We start from the raw sequence: 27,241 nt of genomic DNA on the forward strand, positions 1-27,241 counted from the left end.
ATGGCCCACCACTGTTGACGCATGACCGTTGCAGTGAAAAGTTAAGTTAATAAGGGTGTATAAATGGTTTCAGCTGAGTTCGACTATAGCGCACATCTAAGGGAACATGGGAAATACTGACTTGATAACCAGTGTGAATCGTAATAGTCTAATTTGAATTTAAACAAAGACCTATGCAGAGGCTAGCGTTTACATCTAACGTGAAAGTTCGGTTCAGTATTCGACAATTATGGTAGAAGTTTGAGACACGGGTTTTGGAGATTGCTGTTAATTTAGATTTTGTGTAAAAGCTGTCCACGCTACTTCTCGTAGAAAAAGAAGTTAGTTGGAAATCAGTTTTTGATGCTGTTAATGATTGTTACTCATTATTGAAGGTAACAACTTCTGAAATTACAGACAGATACTTGTTCACTCTTGTAAGTTTTAGGGGAGTTAAGGAAAGCTTGATTTTATTTAGTATTCCTTTGCTGATTTCAGTGTTATGCTGATGATTATACTGAATTTCGTTCACAATGGAGCGGAATAGCAGATATTGTCTACGAGGTAATAAACATGACCTGCGCCAATATAATTGCATCTTTTTCGAGCAAAATTCCTCCCCAATTTCTTTCTATTTCTTCGGATATTGAGAAGCTTCCTAAGAAGTATCTTAAGACTGTATCTAACACTTAAGATGCTGTAAAACTTCTTAACATAATAACATTTGGCATTTTTCTTTCAAAAATATTATGAAAACTTTACTCTCTGCATTTCAAAATGCGTCCAGCCTTTTGTTGCTGTTGCTGTTGCTATTTTAACTATGTTCACTTTTACTTTTTCTCACTAGGCTAATATTAGAATGCGCTAATTAGAGATTAATTTTCTTCACTCTTTGAAAACGGCCTGCATTTGGCAACAGTACAGTAAAAGTGAAGTTCATTTTTGACCTAGACAGGCAAGTTTCTTGAATTCTCTCTCCTTCCTATAAGGTCAGACGTGAGGGCTCCGAATTGCTCCGAAAACAGTGACAGCAAGAAAATGCAGTTTTACTGCTGGTAAGACCAAAACATGCTATTTGCTTCTAAAAATCTTTATTCATGCATTGTAAGCATTTTCTCTTAAAACAACAGTCGTATATATAGTTGATTCAAGTTGCGGCTGACAATACTTTCAGAAAACTTGTGTCTATATTACTTGCAATGTGTGTTTGTTTTATTCAGGTCGTTTCGAACTGTATATGTTTTAATCAAAATATGACTTGATTGACTTGATTTTGAGTTTAACGTCCCTTTTCAGCAGCGAGGCTATGTGAGACGTGGACCTACTGATTAACGTGGAATCCGAACCACATGAGCTCCCGCCGGGAATCGAACCCGGGTCTCCCGCACCACAGGCGCTAATCAAAAAAAAAAGAGAGAAAAATGTAGTAATAATGATGTATTATCAGACTCCAGAATAGAGTAAACTCTTCTATTTCTTTATTGATGCATCAGATGAGAAAAGTTTACATGTCAAACAAATCAAGTACATAGTTCGGATATAAAGTAGTGGTAACACTTTTTAAGCCGGAGGGTTGTCTCTCACCACCACAAGAGTTCCGTAGCTGATGAAATATGAGACGATGAAGTATGGCGAATGATAACGAATGTGTGTTATTCAAACGTAGCAGTGCCGTAAAGAAGAGGAGGAAAGTGGAAGTGCCATAACATATTTCAGAAAGAAAAAGAGCACACAGGGGGCACAGTACACAACAATGTTTGCAGGGACTTAGGACAACCTTTTCACCAAAATAAAGGAACCACTACGACCCAAGAGAAGCCACCATCCGTCCCATATGGTGGTCCATGCGGTAGGACATCGATAAAGATAGACGTGCTGACGGTGTAGCAGAAGGTGATATTCACGGGAGGCGATTACTTGGAAAGAATGTAGCAAGTGTTCTTGTGTACGTAAATCCAGGTGCGAATTATGACAATGTTGCATTACTTTCTTTTTTTTTTAAGTTTAACGTCTCATGATTATGCACCGAGATAAAGGAGACGGTGATGATGAAGTGGATGATAATTGTAGAATGACGAAAGTGAAAGGAAACGGAAAACACCCGAGAAAACTCATACAGACAGTGGTTGCCCACAACTTTATTATAATGTATGGTCACTTGCAGAAGAGAATACTGCGTATATCTGCACCAATACAGCTTTCTGCGGATATATTTTTTATTGATTCCGTGTGGTCTGTGATCATTTCAGTTCACAACTAAGGCCATTATTGTTCATGTAGCGCAAGCGATTAACTTCGAGTGAGAGGTAGATAAAAATTTCTGAGCAAAAAAGAAAAAATGTAATTTGTGACAACTAATGATTGGTTCTGTAAATAAATCTGGGAAGAAGAAGAATTGAGCTACTTGCAAGATATTTTTTCTAAATTATGAATTGTCATAGGCTGCATAGGAAAACATGATAAACTTTTCATTCGAAAGTTCTCGCAATTGCTAATTCCTAAGTAATAACGTAATGTTGGCCAGAAGCATTATATTCATTGGGTTTATTAATACCTCAATTATATCTGAGGTATTTGTTCTATAATAATACTAGCATATATTACCCGTTTCGCTGGGTTGAAATAAATAATTAAAATGCACATTGATATTGCTACTTTTCGATCATTTTAATGTGTGTAACCCCTCCTCATCCTCAAAAACTATAGATTCAACACTAATATCGGTCAGTTTTGATCATATATATATATATATATATATATATATATATATATATATATATATATAGTTCCCCCTCCCCATGTTGCGGGCCATGGCATCGGAAGTGTCACCGTTCATCTAAGCGACCCCAAAAAATGTCGATTCATCACCAGTCATTTTCTATGATTTTTAAATATCTCTTCCTCCCCTCCCCCAAATTGCGGGTATGAATTTGAATTTAAACGGGCTCGAAAGTATCACTGTTCATCTAAGGGACCTAGAAAACAATAAATTCGACACTGATTATGGCCATTTTTTATCATTTTTATATATATCTTTTTCCCCCTTCTCCCAAGTGGTGGAGCTGATTTTGTATTTAAACTGGATCGGAAATGTCACTGTTCATCTGAATGATCCCGAAAACTATGGATTAGACACTAATTTACTCATTTTCGATCATTTTTAAATGTTCATCCCCCTCCCCTGCGTTGTATCCTTCACCTCCCGAACTATCAGACCCAAACTTGGATTGTAACAGCATCAGAAGTGTAACTGTTTCTCTCATCGACTCCGAAAACTATGGATTTAACACTAACATTGGTCATTTTTCATCATTTTTAAAATTTCTCTCCCCCTCCCCTACGTTGCATCGTCAAAGTGAATAGCCTAAAGTAATTCCTACCCCTAAACTCATGTATGTTGAAAATTTGATTGAGATCGGTCAGGTGGTTCAAGAGTGATGAAGTCATAAAGACAGTCATTTTTATTATTTTTTTTTTACATTTATCTCACCCCTCCCCCTCCTCTACGTTGGTTTGTCAAAGTGAAACGATAAAAAACACCAAGGCCTGACCCTCATCTATGTTGAAAATTTGATTGAGATCGGTTGGGTGGTTCAAGAGTTATTAGGTTTTATATATCTGTCCCCTCCTCCCCCTCCCCTAAGGTATACCGTCAAAGTGATATGGTAAAAACCACCCCAGGTCCGAACTTCATCCATATTGAATTTTTTTTAAAGATCGCTCGGGTGGTTGAAGCGGGATGAAGTCACAGAGGGTCACTTTTGTTTTTATTCTTTTTACATATATATCTCCCCTCCCCTAGGTTGCACCGTAAAAGTGAAATAACGAAAACATCCCAGGCCTGAACCTTATCTATGATTAAAGTTTGATCAAGATAGGTCTGGTAGCTCAAGAATTATTAAGTTTCATTTATTCTTATAGATTTATCCCCTCCCCTCCCCTAAGTTCTACAATTAAAGTGATATGATAAAAACCACCTCAGGTCCGAACCTCATCTATGTTGATTTTTTTTAAAGATCGCTCGGGTGGTTTAAGCGTGATGAAGTCACAAAGATAGTCACTTTTATTTTTACTTTTTTTGACATATCTCCCCCTCCACTTCATTGTAAGAAAACATCCCAATGGCTCACCTGAGCTGAGCCGAACCGAGCCGATGACTCACCTGAGCCGACCCAAACCGAGCCGAACCGAACCGATGGCTCATCGCAACCGAGCCGGCTCGAACCGATGGGTCAGTTGAACCGAGCTGAGCCGGTTGACATCATTAATTATCACGGAGAAGTATTATGATTCCTCCTCCCCCTGACTGAAAGATTGATCTCAACATTAGCAAATCTTGTGATGATTATGTAAAAATGTCACGTCTCGCCACTGATTATGTATTGTGAACTCTCTATCATTGTAAAGAAAACACTCGTATATTTGTTTTACTTAGGTGTATAATGTAACTATGTTCCTAAAGTTTTCAAGTGTTTAACTACAAAAGTTGTCGGAATGATGCATTCAGCTTCTATGGTGAGATTTCTCACCATAAGGGATTTTAGAGGGCTATTCAGCCATCCTGTAGAAGCGTCACATTACTATTAGTTGATTGGTTTTTGAACGTTAATAAGGGCGTCAGCAATGGCTATTTCCTACTGGCATAATGCAAACTGAAACGGTGCTACGATGATTTGTAAATTATTATATCGCCAAAATATTTTATATCATAGCAATCGAAATATATATATTTTGGTGTTATTACTAGTAACTAATTATTATTTTATAATAGAATTGTATTATTTAAGGTGAGCTTATGTCCGATTACCTTTTGTCCTTTTTTTATTATAATTAATATAGGTGAGCTTATGTTTGGTAAATTTATTGCCGGTGAGTTTATTTCGTAACCCACTCTTTAAGGGGGTCAGGCTTTTTACGTGCTCAAAGGAAACTAAAAGTCTTCTTTCAGAATATTAAAGTATTAATGTGTGACCTGACATACTAGTATTATTATTATTTTCAGTATTATACCCTGTTGAAATATGGATCTTGACAGCGGATGAAGTTAGAATCACTGGATGTAGGAACTGTTCATAATACTGCTTGTAGACGATCCAAAAAAGCTTGAACAAGAGTTGTTCAAGACCATTCAAGACTATTTGATGAAAAAGACGTCAACACTGACGTCATTTTTGTCTTGAATTCAATAGTTTTGTTCAAGAGATTTTGTTTCGGTCCTATTCTAAACAATCCAACTCAAGAGCATTCAATAGCCAATCAGCGCTCGAATTGAGTGCAGGAAAATACAAAACAACTATGATGGCGTCGTGAGACAGCGCCAGTTCTTGAATAAATATCGTTTTATTATTCTTTTCATAATTACCTGATGTTTAAAGTGAGCTTATAATAATAATAAACAAAAGCTAATATCTGGACTGGAAGATATTGTTAGTATTTTTGTTGATAATATACACGATTTATGTAGTTACAGTGCTTGCATGCCCATAACTATTGTTAAATTTTGAGGCAATGATAGGTTTAAGTATTAATTTGAGAATTTAATATACAAGAATATCGGGTGAAGAGTTCATCAAATAATATATATATATATATATATATATATATATATATATATATATATATAATATGACTTTTCTTGCTTTAATAAGACGTTTTGTACTTTTATTAATCTGGGATAATAAAAAAAAAATAATTGCGTACAGATTGATATTATGCTCGCAAACTGAAGTGCCCTGGAAGTTATTACACGTTATCTTATTACAAAATATGAAATTATTTTATTGCGGAATTCACGCGTATTTCAGGAGTTATTTCTTAAGGTAGGAGTTACTTTCATGCGTGCAGGTTAATTTACGAGGACTTTCCCGTAAGGTACAAATGCGTATCCAGACATGCCACATATACGAAAGTGAAAAGAAACCACTAAAATCAAGAATGGTATTTAACAGTGTCAGGGCAGGAACATAGAAAGGGGCCCACGCGAAGGTACGTCCGTCGGGAGCAGGCGCGTCATCGACGGAGGTTATAGTGCAAGAAATATAAGCATAAGAATAATACAACAAACCCTTGACATCATATTCATTCATTTGAACTCAACTATAGCCCTTGTAATGATTTGCTACTGGTAACAATAAACTGCTAAACATAAAATACTTGTTTCCTACATTATACTGGCTTGTTCCGACAGTGGAAATTATTATCCCAAACAATCGTCTTTTATACGCACTCACACATTTTACCAGTAAAATTAATATTTGACGGGTTATTCTTAACCAGTACCAAATATGAGATAGGTTTGTGAAGAAAGTCTGATGCAGATAATGGCGGTAAGTCCGGTGGCTGAAAAAATATATTATCATTGCTTCGTTTGGTTTCCTACGTTTTCAGCCTTTTCTTTAACAGTCTCCGATACTATAGCATAAATAACATCAAAAGGTAATCATTGCCTCGTGATACAATTTTGGGAAACAGTTAATTTTTTTTCTTTTTGAGTGTGATTCTGGCATCAGTACGCCATTTGAAGAATCAGATTTTTAGAAAGCTTAGTACAGGGATTTTATATCTAAGCAGCACTTTACTCTTTTAACTTAAGCTAACCTAACCCGTATTTAATGTAAAAGGGTCAACATACTTAGTGAAAATTCGAAAGGGGTTGCTACAAAATCAATTGACCTGTTTTCTAAGTGATTTAGTATACTGGTATTCCATTAAGTTCCAAATGCTTGCAGAAAGTTAGGAAATATATGCTAATATTATAGCTATTCATGCGGAGGTCTGAACTAAATCAGTACGCAGTTTCTCTTTCATTTGTTTTCATAGTTTTAGTCACTTGTTTTGGACTGCCACCTATCAACAAATATATAAAACATGATTCAATACCTCTATGATCGTGTAAAAGTTGTTTCAAGACCATTCGAGACATTTGAACAAGTGTCTTGAACAATACTTCTTTGAACGTGTAAATTTGAGGTATTGAATGGTCTTGTTCAAACTTTCTTGGATCGTCTACAACCAGCATAAGGAAGCAAAAGTTGTTACGGAATTCATTTCTTTGATTTTGCATTTATGTGGCAGTAGTTAAAAAAAAAAGAAAAAATAAGAATAAGACACTGTTACGTGAAGTAGACCTTATGCAAATTAGGGTAAATAGACTCATAAAGTGGCTTATTTATTTTTACACATTTTTCTTTCATATTCTATTATAAACATTCTTCATTTGATGTATTAAAACAAGTTTAACAAACATATTTCAGACGAACCGCATTTGAAGGGTAGCAGGTGATCGTTTGAAGAGGCCTGTAATCAGTGTTTCTTTCAGAAAAAATGTTCCGGGAGTACACTTAGTATTTGGAGGGGCACATATTATTTTCACACGTTACTATTGAAAATGTAATGAAATCTTTAAGTTTTACGTCCCACAGTTATGCCGGTTAGGCTAAAGGAGACGGTGATGATGAGAGATGAGTGAAATGGTGGAATGAAGAAAGTGGGAGGAAACGGGAGAACCCCGAGAAAACCCACGAGCACGGTGTTTGTCCACCTCAAAGTTCACTTGGCGGGGGCTGGGATCAAACCCGGGACCCCAAGCACCAGAGGTGAACGCTCTACCACTGAGCCACCGCGCCCCCTACACGTTACTATTCTATCTATTATTATATTATAGGCGTATTATTTTGGTCTCCTCCTGGGGGCCACTCTCAGCTCCAGAGGGGCAGTGCCCTCCAAAAACATGTCTGGAAGAAACGCTGCTGTAATAATGTTAAATTTATTTGCAAAGTTAAAGTTTAGATTCATATGTTAGCGAAAACTCCTCATTCTGAATGTGAAACAGAAATATGACATTCAGAGTACAAGGGATTCAAGTCCAATTTTCTAAGTTTTAGAGAAAGGGACATATAGGGCTTTATGCAGAGTCGTTTTGACGCGTTATTAGTGACATACTAAAGAGTTCGACTAACATATTTGGTCTAGGAATTAATTCGTGCGGTTGGTACGCACACATTGAAGCTGTAGTACAAACACAAAATACATAAATACCTTAAGAAAAATATTGTCCATCGCTAGCCACCACTTTCGCCCATCTGTCAGGCAATGTACGGATTCCGTGGCGAAAGAAGTCCTCATCCTTGGAAGCGATCCAGTCAGAGACCCATGTTTCGATATCTTCTGAAGAAGTAAACCGCTGTCCAATCAAATCGTTGTTCATGCAATCAAACAAGTAGTAGTCCGAAGGAGCAACGTCTGGTGAATACGGCGGGTGGGGTAAAACTTCCCATCCGACATTTTCTAAATAGGTTTTGACCGGTTTTGCGACATGTGGGCGAGCGTTATCATGTTGAACAATAAGTTTATCATGTCTGTTCTCCCATTCTGGTCGTGTTCTGGCCAGAGCTTGCTTCAAACGCATTAATTGTCGTCGATAACGTTCTCCATTCATAGTTTCACCCGGTTGCAGCAGCTCATAGTACACCACACCTTTCATATCCCACCATATGCACAGCATAACCTTTGCACAGTGAATATCTCGTTTTGGTTGTGATGGACCTGGTTCACCTGGTTTCACCCAGGCCTTTTTTCGTTTAGGGTTCTCGTAATGGATCCACTTCTCATCACCCGTAATAATTCGATGCAGAAACCCCTTTCTGCTCTGTCGTTGAAGCAGCAATTCGCAAATGGTTTTTCGTCTTTCAACGTCTCTGTCTTTCAATTCATGTGGAACCCAATGTGACATCTTTTGAATCATTCCCATGGCTTTCAAGCGTTTGGAGACTGTTGTTTGATCAACGCCTAATGCTGCTGCAAGTTGTTCCTGCGTTTGACACGAATCCTGCTCGAGCAATGCTGTCAATTCTTCGTCTTGAAATTTTTTTGGCTGTCCAGCTCGCTCTTGGTCTGCCAAGCCGAAATCACCACTTCTAAACCGTGCAAACCACTTCTGACACGTTCGCTCAGCTAGAGCATGGTCACCATACACTTCCACCAAAATACGATGACTTTCAGTCGCACTTTTCTGCATGTTAAAGTAATGCAGCAGGACACCCCGCAAAAACACTTTATCAGGCACAAATTGCGCCATGTTCACTTAACTACAAACTGGTGTTGTTGACGCTTTAATCCACTGCCCTATACTACGAACGATACGCGATGACAGGGGTTTGCAACACATGTGTGGATACACGGAACTGTGGGACGCTCCGTTCGTTGCGCCATCTCTTGTCCACCCGCACGAATTAATTCCTAGACCAAATATGTTTCCTGCAGTAGTCAGGCCTTTAGTATGATGCTAATCATACGTCAAAACGACTCTGCATAAGGCCCACAGTTTGTATACTCCGTTTAAATATTGGACATGACAAACTGAACATTGTTTTTGACATCGTAAGAGCTATTCACAATATCTGGACATTAATATTTTAAGCCCTGAAAGGACCTTCAGTTGGAGATCTTAAATGTAAAATATATCCAAAAGACCAAAAGTGGACTCGAGTCCCGTGTGCACTAAACATTCCAAAAAATATTTTGGATGAAAGATGTTATTGGATATTTTATCACATGCATGTAAATATATGAAGAAAAGGAAATGCTATAGAATAAAGCTAATAGCCTTTGGAAGAAAATTACTTTTATAATTGACCTAAATAGGATACTAATCCCTGAAATTGATACACTACAGAAAATAATGCTGTCGTGTAAGTCTTTGTTAGAAAGTTAGAATTAAATTTACATTACACGCTCTAGTTTGTCTCCATGTAGTCGAAATTTGAACTGGTTTAGGAGTGCTTTTGCTATAGATAGTGCTGCCGATAACCTGTTACACGGTCATTACCGGCTAGTATTACATCTAATTCACATCAGGTCAGGGCAAAGCAAGGGGCCCCACGCTGAGATGAGCAGGCATGTTAGTGAAGATGGTTGTCCTCATAAAGGAAGATTTATTTATGATAGCATTTAATCTCTTTCCAGCCTTAGAAAAAAGTGGATGTAAACAAACCCATCTGACTACCAGTGGATCGATGACCAGTGATTGGTTGTTGACCTCACTGCATTAATATCCTACCGCAATATAACCCCTAGTAAAATAATAATTTCAAATGAAAATATCCGAATTTATCCTGTATTTTGTGATAATAAACGCAATATATATAATATTTAACAACAGATGTAGTTTTGTTTCAACCTTACCCGTCCTTGGACATAAAGTATTTACTGCGCATGCTTAAGCGTTCGCGCGCCGACCCCACTCATTTGAAATTGTAGAATGCAGAAAGTTGCATGGCGAAAAAGTGTTACAATAATCCACCTTCCTCTCGCGTTATAAAACACAAAAGAAAACAATAGCAACAGGCAATCTCGCTTATATAACGATTAAAGAAAATATGTATTTCCAACATAACAGTATTAAGTGTCAGTGCATTAATTATATACCAACCAACAAAGCCTTACACTTTGGAAATTATGCAACGACAATAAGCTAGCAGAAGATCTTGTTGTTCACGTCTCTCGCTACCGAAGCACGTGTGAGCCGCGGAGTAATACATTTCGCTTTGTTTACATCTACTTTGTTCTAAGGCTGAAAAGACTTTAGTATCTTCCCCAAATCCATCGACGGCTCCGGAACCAGTACTGTGACATATAGTGAGCCGTTGTAAACGTTTTCGTTTATGTGTTTATTCTCACTGTCGCGGACGCGCCTGCTCCCTACGGACGCATCCCTTCGCTACCGCTCGGGCCCGCCTGCCCTCCTGCCCTGACTCGGTTAGAAAGCATTGTGGTTATTAGTGGCCGCTTAGCACAAGTTGATTTGTGTTTTATGCAGTGTAGTTTACATGCTATACGCCCACACTGACCCCACGCAATGACTACACCACAGTTGCAAAATAACGAACCTAGAGACTTTCTATTTTAAGTGTGTCCCTGCTGGCGCTGCTGCCGATGTGTGTTTTCCTGTACCTCCCTCGAAATAGAAAGGACAAGTTGCTGTGGCCGAGATCCTTGAATGATTGGATGCGGACAGGGTGTGCACTGCCTTGTTGGCCATTCTAAGTAGCCTGTGATCTTCACTCGCCAAGACCAACGACTGAATGGCAAATTGGCAACACAACCGAGTTCATTCACTTCTTTCCCCAAAGCAAAGGGAAGGTTTCTTCCGTAAGAGGTCGGTGGGGGTGGGGCCAAAGTATGTTTCACATATTTGCCGAGGGCACACTTAAAATAGAAAGGTTGTACCAAGTGAGCCAAAGTCATTACCAAGCCATGTGGAAATGACACTAAATAATATCCTTTATTTGTTTCAACACTGTGATTGCTTGTAGTGATAATTGAAAGTAAGGCCATTGTTCGTTTTTACGTAAGAATAATAGCAACTGGAGCGTTCAATTAGGAATGTTTAAATATAAATTTGGGATACTTCGTATGAAAAGCAAGTTACTATTTTTTCACATAAATTTTGACCCCTTCCCCTCTCTTAGGATACGCATTTTAAACATAATAAAAACAGGGATCTTTTCAGACTTCGCTTGAGAGGGGCAAGAGCACCACCGATATAAGACTTTCACGTTTTGTACTAGTATATTAGTAGACAATTGATTAAAGTGTGTGGCTGATTACCAAATAGGCTCACTAGGCACGTGCCTAGGGCGGCAAATCTTTTCTCCAGAATATAAAAAATGTCTTACGTAGACCGTAACAATTTAGACCTATGGAACCAATGTTTCAAATCAATGGTCTGCAACACTTTCGCTTGATACAAAAGAAACCTTGGTATATCGTATTTATGTGTTATCGAGAAATGTTTCGTCTGCTCTATCTTCTTCAGATTTGGATTGAGGTGTCAATCACTTTGATTTTTAACCTGTGCTATGACTTTTATGCACAAGGCAATGACAATAATGCAAGCCGCATACTCAACCTTGCTGGTTTGTTTTTGTAAATAAACCGTCGATCTCTCATCACCCTTGCGAAACCAATGGCCAGGCGACAAAGAAGACTGATTGTTTGAAAATCGCATAGTCATATTGCCTGTACAATGTCAGTCTTAAAATAAATAAATAAATAAAAAAGGCAGAGCGAGAGAAAATATTGTCCGTTCACTCTAGGATGGAAAATTGTTTACACACAACAATTGTAGTGCGAGCGTCAACACCTTGCTTCTCACCCCTACATGGTAAATTCATGGTTCCAGGCACATGAATCGCCGAACCGAATGTACCTACTTCTGCACAGTCATAGAACAGCGTATTATTATTACTACATAAATTGCTGCTTTTGGGATGACTGAGATATCAACGTTATGACAAATCAAGTTAGTTATTATCAGCGGCGTAGCGTAAGAGAACGCTGGTATGCCCGGCATCCCCTGTTAATAAGAAAAAGTACGTATTTCATTATATATAAATTGTTTGCTTATAATTATCACAATTATTTCCACTGCAATCTTCTGGCGCGCTCTCTCGACTTACTTTGACAAGAGGAACCTACGCATGCGCGTCGCTCAGATGCACATTTTCTGTCTTTCCTCCTGTCGTATGCTATTTTCCTCGGGCTTCCAGGCCTACTGAAAGCATCGGGGTTTTCGTCTGCTTTCTGTTGAATGCGCATGCGCAATACTTCCCTTCTCACTCCTCCTCATCACTACTTTTGCTTTAGATATACGCTGGCATATTCAAGTATTTCCAACTGTATATATTTTGAACTAAGCTATAGTTTCTGAACAGAACGTACGAGCCCTAATATAAAGGAAATAGAACAAAACGGAAATGGTTAGTTCAATGCATTTTTGAAGCATGCCAGTTATGTAAATAATAGTATTAAAATAGTTATGCCTTAATTGCAACTAAATGCATCGTAATTGTAATCTTCATCGTAAAGGAGCTCAAAGACACAGGCATAAATATAAAGCATTCTGTAGAATTACGGTGATTGTTCTGGTAGGACGAGAGAGCCACCACTCCCCGTCACTCGCAAAGATTGTGCCAGGGCCCTTCAGTCACTTTCACAAATCTCGGGGACATAAGGGGAACATGTTCCCTACAATCTTGTCCACCCCCCCACCCCCCAATAATCCGATTTGAGATTGTGATGATGATTTCTATCCGACTGCCACAAACGAAACTGATGTCCTTTGACTTGTTTCATTTTCAAAAAAGAATCGTATTCTTTAATATTTCATTGTCATTAATTATTAGTAGTCTATTTTCAACTATTTGTTTAATTCCTGTAACAATTCCTATAATGCTATTGTGGTAATCATAATTTTGCTCAGATAAGAGTATTGTTGCGCCAAATATACGCCTGATTGATTTTCTTTCATAGTTTTGGGGAAGTCATTATTTGTATTGTTATAAAACAAATGTCCTAAAATTTTAATGTGGATCATTGTGGATGCGTAAGTAGAAACATGTCAATTATTATTATGCATATATTCAAATTTCAGAATGTGCTCACGGCACTGAGTTGTAATAATGATATGTACCACTATTTCATCTACATCATTTGGTATATAATATACGAGTACAACAGGTTTACCTCAGAAATCTGATTCATCTACTGTAATATGAGTCTCTTCTCCCCTCCCCCCACAATAAGCCTTAAAATGTACCCTCCTGCCGATGTTATAGACAACTCTGCTTCCCTAATCCTCCACAGCATTTTTTTCAACTTCATAAATATTTTGAACATCGTTAAAAAAAGGAAAGGATTATGGGAACAGTCTTACCCATCCCACGAACGTTGAAGACAGATTTGCGCCCTTGACTTCAGTATCTGGATACAGAAACAGGCCCCCAGAGTTGGTTTAAGTGCTTTGTATTTACATCTTCAGATTATACAATCAGGCCCATATTCACGAACGGGCGTCTGAGTTCCGGACCCAAGATGACAAATTTCTAGGGGCGATATATATATATATATATATATATATATATATATATATATATATATATATATATATATATATATTTTTTTTTTTTTTTTTTTTTTGAAAGAACGAGATTGACGTGTGGTATGTGGAGAAAAAAGCCCCCACGAGAAAGAAATGAAGGGAACGATACTGGAAACAATGTTCACACAAAAGTGGGGCCTAGTTTTCTCGTCACAACGGTAGTAGCAAGAAGGAGCTGAGACAATTGGTTTTTAAATTCTAACGTAATCCACGCATTCGCTTCTCTATGCCCCACTAGACCTCCAATTAGGGGGACTTCCTCCTAAATTTTGTATAACCCTATATTTCTATTCGGAATAGCTACCGGTATGTATTGCTGCTTGCAGTAGTACTATATCGCACAAATAACTAACTTTGGCATCCCCCTTTCGGAATATCACGCTACGCTACTGGTTATTATGTAATACAATCTTACATATAATCCACACTCAATTTTGTACGTGTTCTTGTTCGAAAGGTGCGAAAACCTTGTACGCCTGGCAATATTGGAAGCATGCAGTTTGTATTGTAAACAATAAACAGAGAAAGCGAAGACCGTTAGGTTCGCTGGACAGCGTTGTTTTCATGATAAGGCGACAGAAACATGTACTGATTGTAAACAGAGGCTGGGAATTTTGATGCGAGTATAGGTGGAAATATTCTCGCCACATTATTGCCTGTTTGTGAACCAGGTCTAGAATTTCATACTAATTGAACGAGCTTTGAGAAGGATTAGTATGATACAATAATTATAAATACTAACAACCATAGACTTAAAGTATTAGGAAATAAAGCATGCTGCTGTAAGAAGAATATAATACACATTGAATTACGTGTTCAAAGTACAGTATAAAGCGAATTTTAACATGTAAATATTTTAAACAGTACGCATTTACCCTGTTTGGGTGCCCTTACCAGACACTGTCCAACACACACACACAAACACTCACACAAAAAAAAGGCATTAAAATAGGTAGATCGAGCGTGGACATGAACTCAGGCCTGGTATTCCTTATTAAGGTTTTCCTCAGTAGACGATAGCTTCTGTAAGGCAGGGGCGGATTCAGGACGGACTTCTGGGGGGACGGTGGGTTTTAGTACTGCTACTTAGAGCTACTTTTAAGAGTTCCAAACTCTGGGATGGGTTTTATTTAAATATATAAAATCCGGGGGGGCGATCGTCCCCTGGATCCGCCACTGCTGTAAGGCCAGAATTAGGCCAAACACAGGCCCCAGAATTGGCGGCAAATATATTACGCCAGAATGTTGCCAACACTTCCACAAACCGTGGGTGGTGGGTTCCGATATCCCTTCTTCGTTTATATGTGTTTAAATTCATTATGACGTAAATGTGGAAGTGTTTATTTCATTCTCTGTCTTTCTTCTCATCTTTCTCATCCTCACTCTCTTTTCCCCACTTTCTTAAAATCTGAATACTATCCTCCTGTACGATTGTTTGCCTCCACGACCCAAGGTTTAAAGAGACCAACCTGATATAGTTAACTACGCTGGTGCTCATAAATTAAGGATAATGCGGATACATGGTGAAACAATGCTCTGGTGGGCTGTTTTCGGTTGGAAATCATCTCGGGGTAGTGTTGAATTCAGACATTTTCACCCGGGGGGGGGAATGTGAACTCCTCGGGGGGGGGTTGTTTTTCTGTATTTTTGCAAGAAAGCAACATATTTAACAATTCCATTCACATGCACATCTTAGCTAATATTGAGACTAATTGCTGATAAATATTCAATGTGAGATTATAATTTTTTTTTAAAATCCTCTAATTTTATCTAAAACATTAAATAAAGACTGGCAAATATATTTTTAGACTAACCTTTAACTGCTATTTACAGTAGCTATTTTGGTTATTTTTTCCCTATATTCAGTAGTTACTGTTTGTTACTAATGTAGAAGTTTTTAAAAAGATTTAAATTAACTCAAATATTTTTTTGTCCTGAAACAAATATACATAGGAATGTCTTAACAAAAAGTAATCATTTTTTCTCATACTTCTGATTCTAAATCAAGTATATTAGCCTTGGTTTCTTCACTGCATACACATCAATAGTTTAGTTTACGAAATCTTCAGTAGGATTAGTACCGTGTCGTGAAAAATCAGCGCTTGGGGCGAGACTATACGACGGCACCCCCTACATATGAGTGAGGTCGACAGACCAGCTGCGAAAGGTGAGAAAGTTTTAAAAAGTAAACCCTGCTTTTCCTTGATTTTGAGCACTTTTTAGTACTTTTTTCCTTTCATTTTATATATATGCACATGTGTTTCATTCCTCTCTTTTTTCTTTCCTTCTTTTCTTTTCTTTTTCCCTCCCGAATCGTGCACCCCTTACTTTGGTGCCCGGGGCCGTCGCCCCGCATGCCCCTCCTTCGTCACCTTCAATAGTAATATTTCATCTATTATATTGATAAATTCTATATAAATCTCTAACCCAGTAGGGATAACTGTTCTTCCCCGATCCCTCTAAATGACACCCTCTGAATCTCACCCTTTAACTGACTTATTTTTACTTAAGAGTCTTCATCCCGGCGAAATTAAAATACCGCTAATTTTACAGTAATTATGTGATATCTTCAAATAGATAAAAGATAATCGAAATGTGGAACAAGAGCGCCCAAATAATATTATTTTACATGAGAAACCGTTATCACGACTCACTTATCTGCTTTCGATTTCGAGCCATTTTGAAAATCGGCATTTATTTTCGCGTTTCTAAACAGCTGAAAACGGAAAGCCATTAGGTGACTTGTGATAACGATACCTCACGCAAAATAATATTGTCTAGGGCGCTCTTGTTCCGTATTTCAATTATCTTTTATCTATTTGAAGATATCACATAATTACTGTAAAATTAGCGGTATTTTAATTTCGCCGGGATGAAGACTCTTAAAGAAAGGTGTGTTTTCTTTAACAATCGTAAAACACATTTACGTCTGTTACTTCCGATGTGAGAAATGGGATTTAGGCGCTCTATTTCAAATAATGCAAGAGCTGTACATTTTCAAGAAATGAAGTCTGCTGACATCAGAGATCATATACGAGTAGAATGATCGAAAGATCTTCCCTATTTTTCCTTTCCTATCTCAATCTGTGCTAGTGCTACCTACTAATATATAATATAGGGCGAGAGTATAGTACCTACTAAAATACAAACGTTTCTTCAACAGTTGACAATTTCATGTTCTGCCAAACTCGCTCAAAGCGTTAAGAAATACAGGTTTTATTGACTACTTGGTATTCTAACTTAGATGTTGCATGTTTAATATTAATCTAGAATGGGTCTGCGTCATTTATATGTATATTGAGAGATAGGATTTCATCTGCACGTGCACGGAAAGAAAAACAAATAATTGGGTGAAGTAATTTCTACATTTTGTGACTGAAATTTTGGGAGTTTCTCCGGGGGGGATGAATTTTCTGCGGGGGGAAATGACCCCCGGGCTACCCCCTGAATTAATCCCTGTCTCGGGGTAGGACCTTGCGGTGCATTTGACCATTCGGTGCGGTGCATGCGGTGCGGTCGTTGCACGGTGGCGCTGGCAGCAGTCCAAATACGCAGAGGTGTGTTGGTGCTATTATTATACCACATTGACTTGATCCCTAGTCTTCCGTTGCAAGCGCTGCTATCGTCTGAAGAAATTCCACTCACTTTCTCTCGCTTAGCAACAGCTGAAACCTTATTGGCTCAATTCGAGGGTGTGTGAGGGTGTGAGCTTTAGTTCGCATTTTTGCCACGGCTCAAGACATTTTGGCAGCACAATAGAGACCTGCACGGGCCGGGCTTGGGCGGGCCGACTCTGTTATTTCTTTGGGCCGGGCCGACACTGTTATTTCTTTGGGCCGGTCCGGGCTTGGGCTGGCCGACACTGATTTCTCTTCAGATCGGGCTGGGCTGGGGCTGATCAATTGCAATTCTTTAATAATTATTGACTTTCGTTAAACGATAATTGGAATAAAGCCAAACGTTGAAGATGTGTGTCCGTGAAAAATGTTACAAAGAATGCAATAGCTATTTACAGTTTGTGTTGCTTAGCGGCTCCACTTTCACTATAAAGGATTGCAGGCATTATGCGGTAAATTGAGCTCTGACCTTGACCTTCACTGAACTCAAAATATAACAAGAACGGGTGGGAATGTTTTGCCTGTCGCTAAACAATATTGCCATCTTCACTTTATGCTAAAAATCAATTAAGTTAGATTTTTGTTACAGGGAATGGAGTTTTTGTTCTCTCGATGACAGGCAAAGTTCTAGGAGGCAATGGTACCATTCGGGAGGCAAGCGTCAGGTTGTAAACCAGAGTTTAGTAAATGTTTCTGAGGTTAGGTCAAATTAAGTCCTAAATTTTGAGAAAGATTGGGGTTCGAGCTAATTTTTTTTAAAAAATTATCGGGCCGGAGTCGGGCCAAAAACTTTTAAAATTTATCGGGCCCGGGCCGGGCTTGGGCCAAGAATTTTAATAAACTTATCGGGCCGGGCTGGGCTCGGGCCGAAAGTCTCTAAAACTTTTCGGGCCCGGGCTGGGCCGGGCCTAGGAACGTTCGAGCTGGATTGGGCTCGGGCCGAAAAATTCGGCCCGTGCAGGTCTCTAGTTGGTGCATGTCAGAGTACAGTGAAGCGTGTAAGTGTGCAGATGTTGTCCGACGTGCTAATGGTGACTGTGTGTTGAAAATGGCTCAAATAACACATATTGATGACGTTATGAGGGGTAGAATAATAGGGCCACTGGAGGCTAGTCAAACACAGCAGGTCGTAGCACAGGCCCTCCGTGTACCACAAAGTGTGATCTCAAGAGTATGGCAACGAATCCAGCAGACAGGAAACGTGACCAGGCGCTACAGTACGGGACATTCACAGTGTACAACACCACAAGAACACCGATATCTCACCATCAGTGCCCGCAGACGGCCACGGAGTACAGCAGGTACCTTGCTCGGGACCTTGCCACAGCCACTGGAACAGTTGTTTCCCGACACACAGTCTACAGGCGACTGAACAGACATGGTTTATTCGCCCGGAGACCTGCAAGGTGCATTCCACTGACCCCTGTTCACAGGAGAGCCCGTAAAGCCTGGTGTCAAGAACACAGTACATGGTCAATGGAACAGTGGTTCCAGGTTATGTTCACGGACGAGTCCAGGTATAGTCTGAACAGTGATTCTCGCCCGGGTTATCATCTGGCGTGAACCAGGAACCAGATACCAACCCCATAATGTCCTTGAAAGGGACCTGTATGGAGGTTGTGGTTTGATGGTGTGGGGTGGGATTATGATTGGTTCACGTACACCCCTGCATGTCTTTGACAGAGGAACTGTAACAGGTCAGGTGTATCGGGGCGTCATTTTCATCAGTATGTTCGTCTTTTCAGGGGTGCAGTGGGTCCCACCTTCCTCCTGATGGATGATAATGCACGGCCCCACCGAGCTGTCATCGTGGAGGAGTACCATGAAACAGAAGATATCAGGCGAATGGAGTGGCCTGCCTGTTCTCCAGACCTAAACCCCATCGAGCATGTATGGGATGCTCTCGGTCGAAGTATCGCTGCACGTCTTCAAACCCCTAGGACACTTCAGGAACTCCGACAGGCACTGGTGCAAGAATGGGAGGCTATACCCCAGCAGCTGCTCGACCACCTGATCCAGAGTATGCCAAACCGTTGTGCGGCCTGTGTGCATGTGCATGGTGATCATATATCATATTGATATCGGGGTAAATGCGCAGGAAACAGTGGCGTTTTGTAGCACATGTGTTTCTCAACTTATCACCAATACCGTGGATACCGTGGATATCACCAATACCGTGGTACCGATATGTTTCGTTTGTTCGTATGTTGTGTTCACTATGTGCCTATGCTATTAGCGCCAGTTTTGTGTAGTGCCACGTTGTATAGTACCACAATCTGCAATTATCCTTAATTTTTGAGCATGAGTGTATTAGCAGAACTGTACCAATAAATTCACATTAGAGACAGCGCCGTAACTTAGATTTTTTCTGGGGGGCAAGCATTAATACGTGTATTTGGGCCTCCTAGAAAAGTTTTTTCTTATTCTAGGGCCCTCCTCTTTCTATCTTTCTCTTAGAATTTAGGAAGATGAAGTTTTGTCTTCATTAAAATAAGCGGACCCCTGTCCTAGCGTTTTTGAAAATTCCCGTTCTAAGGAGGACAAGGGGCATCTTATATAAGCTAGGAAAATACAGGGCGAGACAAAAAGATGTTAACATTAAATGGAGGTTTACTCACGTGAAATTACAAGGCAAGGATTTGGTTACAGGGTTTCAATTTGGTACCCATCCCGCTCAGTGCACTCATGGAGTCTGTCCATTGGCCCTGTGGCCATTTGGGCAGAGATAGCAATTACCTGAGTGATGCGATGCTTCAGGTCGTCCAGGTTGCTAGGTTTCCTGGAATACACACGATCCTTGATCATGCCCCACAACCAAAAATCACATAGCGGCAGGTCAGGGGAACGTGCTGGCCATGAGAAGACCACCTCTACCAATCCAATGTTTACTGAACGTGTCATTCAGGTAGTTCCGAACCGTCTGACTGTAATTGGCAGGGGTGCCGTCTTGCTGAAAGTGCCCTCGCTGGTGAATGACAAGCGGCGCGTTCTCCTCCATGAACATGCTAAGCATGGCAAATTAATTTTTCACCCTGACGGTCTCTTCTTCAAAAAAGAAGGGTCCAATCACTCCAAATTTGTTCCCTGCACACCAAACATTCACCTTAGAGGAATTTTGCATGTGCCTGCTAACTTCCTGCGGGTGCTTGGTCGCCCAGGTAATACAGTTGTATTTGTTCACACGACCGCTGATATGGAATGTTGCTTCGTCAGAAAATATGAACAGAATTCCGGCTCCATGCGCACCATTTCCAAGATAATTTGTGCAGCATTCACACGTGCTTGATTGTCCGCGTTTGTGAAATGCTGCACTATCCTCAAGTGTATGTCTTCATTCCTAAATCACGGTGTAAAATTCTAACTGCTGACCTTTGAGAAGTGTTAGTCTGTAGAGAAAGTCTGCGCGAGGACTTGGTTGGGCTAGCTACCGTCGCTCCCTGGACAAGGATGATATTCCCTTCAGTTCGGACATATCTCTTTCTACCACTGTTTCCCTTGCAATCGTCTTGAATGGATCCCGTCCTTACAAACTTCTTGTAGATCCTACCAATTGTCAGGCACGAAGGTGCATCGCATCCGGTCCCAGGCCGTGAATTTTTCTTGTACGATGCTTGGGGACTGAAAATCCTCCATCCAGGCAGCTATTTTCCTTCGTTCCTCAATGGAATATCGGCACGCCATGGTTTGTTCTCAAAAACAAAAACAAAAAGAACACCCATTTAATGTTAGCATCTATTTGTCTCAATCTGTATATATACTAAAAAACGATGTTTGTCCGTGAACTCCTCTTAGACCGCGACACCTATTATGATGATTTCTGGTACATGGCTGAAGCATGACGTAACTTGTGAATTTACTATGTTACTTTGATTAAAATGCATATCCTGAGGGAAAGCTAGGTGTTCAAAATTTATGTGAAGAAGTGAGAACTGTACCTCACGATACTGTAAACTTAGGAAAATGAAACGTGAAATATAAATTCTTCACAAACAAGTGAACATCTGAACAAAGTAGTTTTAATTAAGAAATAATTCTCTAAAAATACATTCTTCATTTAGAATAATAGGAATCCGTGTCCTAGTTTTTTTTTTTTTTTTTTTAATTCCCTTCGAACAAAGGCTATTTCAAAAGTTAGGTAAACTGAACTTTCTAATTTCCTGTGTGGATAATTCGAGGCAGTACAGTACAACAATTTTTAGTGTTGGACAGATCGCAAACAGAAGAACGCTGTTTCAACTGATTTTCAGCTATCCAGAGGCAGTTGTAGGGAAGAGTGACATAAAGGTATCTGATAAAAAATACGCAATGAAATAAAGAAACAGCGTGTAGCAAACTCATCTGAAGTTTTCGAAATATTTGAAAATTTAAGATTCATTGAATGCCAACCAAACGTTATCAGTGACATATTTCTCGCAATACGTGAAATTAAAGATTTTGTTAATCGCATAGGTCTAGAAACAATTAAATTAAAGCAAACGAAGATTGTGAATTTCTTAAAGTAAGAACATATAATTAAGGTTGTTGCTTGTGTGCGTGATCTTGTGTGTTAATTCAGTGTATGTGGTACAGTACTTAAATGTGTTTTCAGGGTGAGAATTACCGGGGGAATGAGGGGGTTTCCCCCCTCAATCACATTTTGTCCCCCCCCCCCCAAAGAAGTAAGCTGCAGTATCCTCACCGGGGATGCTCGCTTTTCTCCCCAAACTATGCTCAGTATAACTCCAAATTTCTTCGGAATGATCGATGTAAACTATTCAGTTTTGGTCATTTCTACTTACAACCTAATTACCTACTATTTTCAGTGTTGTTTAGTTGAACTATATTATTATGACTATGGTTGTTACTTGCAACTGTACCTTCGTACCCTTCAGTTCGTCATCGTTCTTGAATTTGTATGTACTAATGCGTATAACAAAGCCACATATGGATTTATAAATATTCTTAGCGGTTGGCCAAGAAGTGAACAAATAGCTTCTTCCACCACACTTGGCGAAGTTCGGACAAGTCATATTCATCCTCTACATTTGTATCGATTATCATCTTATTTTAATTTTTGTTATGACATGTTATTTCATTTTCCAGTGTACTCTTTGTTAGCACATGGTCTTCATTCCCTAGTAGTTTGTGCGTATGCAACTCAAAAGTTGCATTTCATTCGTGATAATAAGCATAGTAATCACTGCCTTTTACAGTTTACGGAAATGAACTTTTGAAACTGTACTCAAAATCTGATATATGTGTATTTTCTCGTAAGTATATGGTAACGTACACGCTGGGAATACGCTCCTAGTGAGCAGACATGTTAGTGAAGGTGATTTTTAGATGAATAAGCGCATAATTGAATATTTGTTTCAGCATTTGTTAATACGACTGGTTCTACGTGTCATTGTCCGTGTCTGTATAATCATTCCGACTGGAGCGGTTTTTTTTTTAAAGTTAACCCTTCTTTTTCCATCTTTCTTTTCGCTGTACAGTTTGCTGTTCACGCTAATAATGTTGTCTGAAGAACTTCAATGTAATGTTTATACTTTATTTGAATAACGTAGCACATAGTGAATCAACTCATCTGCAACCTAACAGTAAAGTAATTGTAAGTGTTGACTTCCTGAGCCCCATCACCGAATCGATATTTCGAGGAAAACGTCGTGAAGAGCACAGCTTTAGCGGGGAGTAGAAGCACAAGCTCGAAATTTTAATTCAGAGATTTTAAATATTTGGCCTTCGATTTGACCTTGATGTCAGAAATCGGGACCAGCAACAATCCATTTCTTGTTTCATAGGCTAATATCTAGATTTTCTTATTTAAAAAAGTATGTCCGGTTTAACTGATAATTTTAGTGGTTATCATGACTTTTTTTTTTTTTTTTTTTTTTTTTTGCTACCTGTATGTAATAACGCAAAGTGGAAGATTTCAATATGAGTGGAAAAATTAACATATGCTTGTGATCATGGCTATCGCTCGGGCCGAATTATTAAGTAAATAAACCTTAGAGAGTTACTAGACAAAAGTGAGTACAAAATTTAAATATGTTCAGGAAGGTTTAGTGGGGTGTGTGTACCTCAGACAATATATACGTGCATAGTTATTGTCGTAGATTTATTAAATTAATAAATCTCTTATTTATCACAGATGTCACACACACATACATACATTTTGAAATGTGTACCTTCAGACTTTATGTCCTGTTGGCCTAATTTTAGCCCCCTTCCCCAATATAGATTATCTAATTCGCACACTCTGTGTTTTCCATGGAACGTATGACTTAATTTATGTGTGAGTAACTGTTGTTTGTTTGCGATATTTGATGACGTAATTAATGTGCTGCCTTGAACTTCTTTTTATATTTCGATTGCTTAATTTTAGGTACTTGAAAATGGATAGTTTTAAGTATCTCGAATACTGGATACTTCGAACTTTTTACGTGTCCCTTGGACTTTTACTTCAGAGTCCGGTGTGTATATGGAAATTAATGTAACGATGTTTGAACACCATATCCTCCTAGACCACAGAATCAATTTTGATGGGTTTTTGTACATGACCTAACCTAGATTTTTATCATGTTACTTTGATTAAAATATATCCTAACGGGGCAGCAGGAAAGTAAAAATTAATGTGAAAAATTGAGTATCTCAAAATCGTACCAACTTAGAAGATGAAATTTCGTATATATGTAATTTCTTCACATATAAAAAAAAACGTATCAGTGCTTCAGCGATTCTGAAAATTCCTTTTTTTATGGGGGAGGATGACACTTTGTATCCGTTTTTAAATAGAGGTAATTATGTTTGTCCTCAAACTCCTCCTAGACCGTTGCAACGATTTTGATGATTTTTTAATACATAACTGGACGATGGTCCACCTTAGGTTTTGTCATGCTACTTCGATTAAAATGGTACTAAGGGTGAACAATGAGGATAAGATACTTCTACAGTATTTATATTTTGAGTATTCGAAGATGCCATCAACTGAGAAAGATGAAACTTGATATACAAATTCTTTAAAATTAGCGAATGATTATTCCAGGGTTTTTGGAAATTTCCGTTTTAAAGAGCGCAAGGAGGCATCAATCGAGATATACCTATAAAATGTATATATGTACTGTATATGCAAGTGTAACTGGAATGCGTGAGTAAATTTCAACCACACTTGGTACACAAATGACTTATAATATTGAAAAATTACTGTTGGGATATAAAACATCCCTAGGGGTGGAAGAGAGATGTATAAAAATAATTGAAAATAGGCGATATTATTGTAGAATCCATAGTTTCCGCAGCTATTGAGATGAATAGTTGGGGGGCAGGAGGGGGCAATTATCCCCCCAAGAGTTTGAGCAATACATATACTTCAATAGAAGGTCTACTAATATACTAGTACAAAACGTAAAAGTGTTAGGTCGGTGGTGCTTTTGCCTCCTCCCCTCAAGCAAAATCTGATATGACGTCCCTGATCCTGCTCAACAATGCTTAATTTTAAGGAATGAGTTTTAAAACTATCTTCGTAGTGCACAAGTTTCCTGTTTATAGTAATTTAACAATATAAAATACTTTTAACACTTCACATCAGTACTATTCTTCTGACAGCGTTTGCAAATAACCTTGCACAACAATGTAGAGAATATCACTGTTCATAGAAAACTTTTTTCCGGTGTACAAGTATGCTGTTTACCTACTTCAAACGATATTTTCAACGCATCACATTATGGCTTAAAAGGTGCTGCCACCTACGAAACACTTTTTATCAGCGAAGCCAAAGTACGAAACCAATGATTTCATGAATACCTTATTTTTCTTATAAATTCGAGAACAAACTGGGTTGTTTCTCACAAACTGTAGTTGACGCATGAAGATGTAAGCTATATGTCTATTAGTTTCCAAGAGGTGTTGCCCTCTGCCACAAATCTAGGTAACAAAATTTTCCATTCCGAAAGTGAGAATTTCTGAGCATTTCACTTGCAAGGCACATCTTGCTGTATTTCTTATAATTTGTGTATGTTAGTAATAAATAATTAGTAGATCAAGACGTACCAGACCTAGTTATTAGTTTAGTAGTATATATATTTTGTGTATATAGTCTATGATAATGTGTACTTATCCATATTCATATTTTTTATTCTTGTAATTTTCTTGTATTCAATTTAGTGAAATTACTATAGTTGGAAACACTTCTCAGGGGAACGTGAAATGTTGTACAGGAGTTTGAATAGGAGAAGGAATTTTTCTTGGGTGAGGTAAACTCATAGTCCCCGCTACCCGCAAGAGATTCCTTTGATTGAGAATTACTCAACAGCTATAAAAAGAGGCGGAATTTCAAGTTAAGTCATTCTGAAAGGAATCCTCAAAAGTGATGGAGCCGCGTTTTTCGTCTTTATGTTTCTCAGAATTAGAGGAACATTTTTTCGCTAGAGTATATCTTTGGGCGAATTATTGTCAAACTTGATTATTGTCTAAATGTTGGTTTTTAATTTCGAGAGAGGGTAGTACTCGTAAATGAACAACAAGTTGTATAACTCGGATTTAATGAGTTTTTGGAAGGGATCGCGAAATGTAACTATCGAGTGAAATTCTGGCTAGTTGAAAATGGGTTTTTGTATAATTAAGGTGCGAGGAGAAGTGTGTAGGGAAATTAAAGAATAATTTATTCAGGACTAAAAGATTTAATGTTGGGTGTTCACAGGGTAATTAAATGGGTACCCGACTATTAATCGATCGAAGATTCCTTTAACCCTTTGGGGATCTTATGGTATAATTTGTACCATACGGGGTGTTTCATGGTACATTGCGTTATAACTCTCCTATTTGAGCTTTTTCGTCCGTTTTTTTTTTTTTTTTTTTTTTGTTTTGTTTTGTTTTTCAAGTCCAGAAGCATTGTAGAAGACATTACGGATGGTTTCGCACCTTCCTGTGTCGAGACATAGGAGGTGATGACATCATAAGTCTACAATTTATATTTTCGTGTAATACTTTTTTGGGGGGTTTATGTAAAGTATTTTTGGCGGGCTTATTTTTGCACGTAGAAGATTGAAATTTTGCACAAACATGCAGTCCACCGAGTAATATTTACCAGATTTTTTCTTCAGATTTCTGCGTTAAAACAGGGGAGGATCCAGAGGGTCAAAAAGTTGAAAAAGGGTTATTTTTACCCAAAACTCCCGTTTTTCCTCATTTTCCCGCCTCAGATACATGATGGAGACAAGTGAATGGTACCGCCTGAAAGGCAGTTCTATTCTGAAGAGAATGATGTGCGACACATGGCCCTAGGGTAATTAGGGAAGTGTCAGGTAATTTTTATCAAAATATACTTCTATATAGGGGAATTTTGGACATTTTCGGTACTATTTTTGTGCTGGCTTATTTTTGCACCTAGAAGATTGAAATTGTGCACAAACATTCAGTCCACCGAGTAGTATTTACCAGATTTGTTTTCAGATTTCTGTGTTAAAACAGGGGGGTACAGAGGGGCTAAACGTTGAAAACGGGAAATTTTTACCAAAAAATCTCTTTCACGGGATTTTCCCGCCTTAGATACATAATGGGGACAAGTGAATGGTACCGCCTGAAAGGCAGTTCTATTCTGAAGAGAATGATGGGCGAAACATGACCCTAGGGTAATTAGGGATGTCTCAGGGAATGTTTAAAAATTTCCCTCTGTATACGGGAATATGGGACATTGTCGGTATATATATATATATATTTTTTTTTTTTG

The 27,241-nt window shown here is 38.6% G+C and overlaps 1 protein-coding gene across 2 annotated transcripts in view; it reads left to right on the forward strand.

The window, feature by feature from the left end:
* Positions 1-9,550: 9,550 nt before the first annotated feature.
* LOC145678472 (NADH-quinone oxidoreductase subunit B-like) overlaps positions 9,551-27,241 on the forward strand; it is a 96,370-nt gene continuing 78,679 nt past the window's right edge. For both annotated transcript variants that reach the window (XR_014130399.1, XM_081748649.1), the window contains exon 1: positions 9,551-9,668. Coding sequence is in view for 1 of the 2 variants with exons in the window: in XM_081748649.1 (XP_081604775.1) it covers positions 9,659-9,668 (10 nt within the window). In the remaining variant the exon portion in view is untranslated. The remainder of the gene's footprint in view (positions 9,669-27,241) is intronic.

Source organism: Thermobia domestica, chromosome 2 (genome assembly GCF_964235325.1).
Source record: "Thermobia domestica chromosome 2, izTheDome1.hap1.1, whole genome shotgun sequence".
In the NCBI taxonomy this organism is placed as follows: Eukaryota; Metazoa; Arthropoda; class Insecta; order Zygentoma; family Lepismatidae; genus Thermobia; species Thermobia domestica.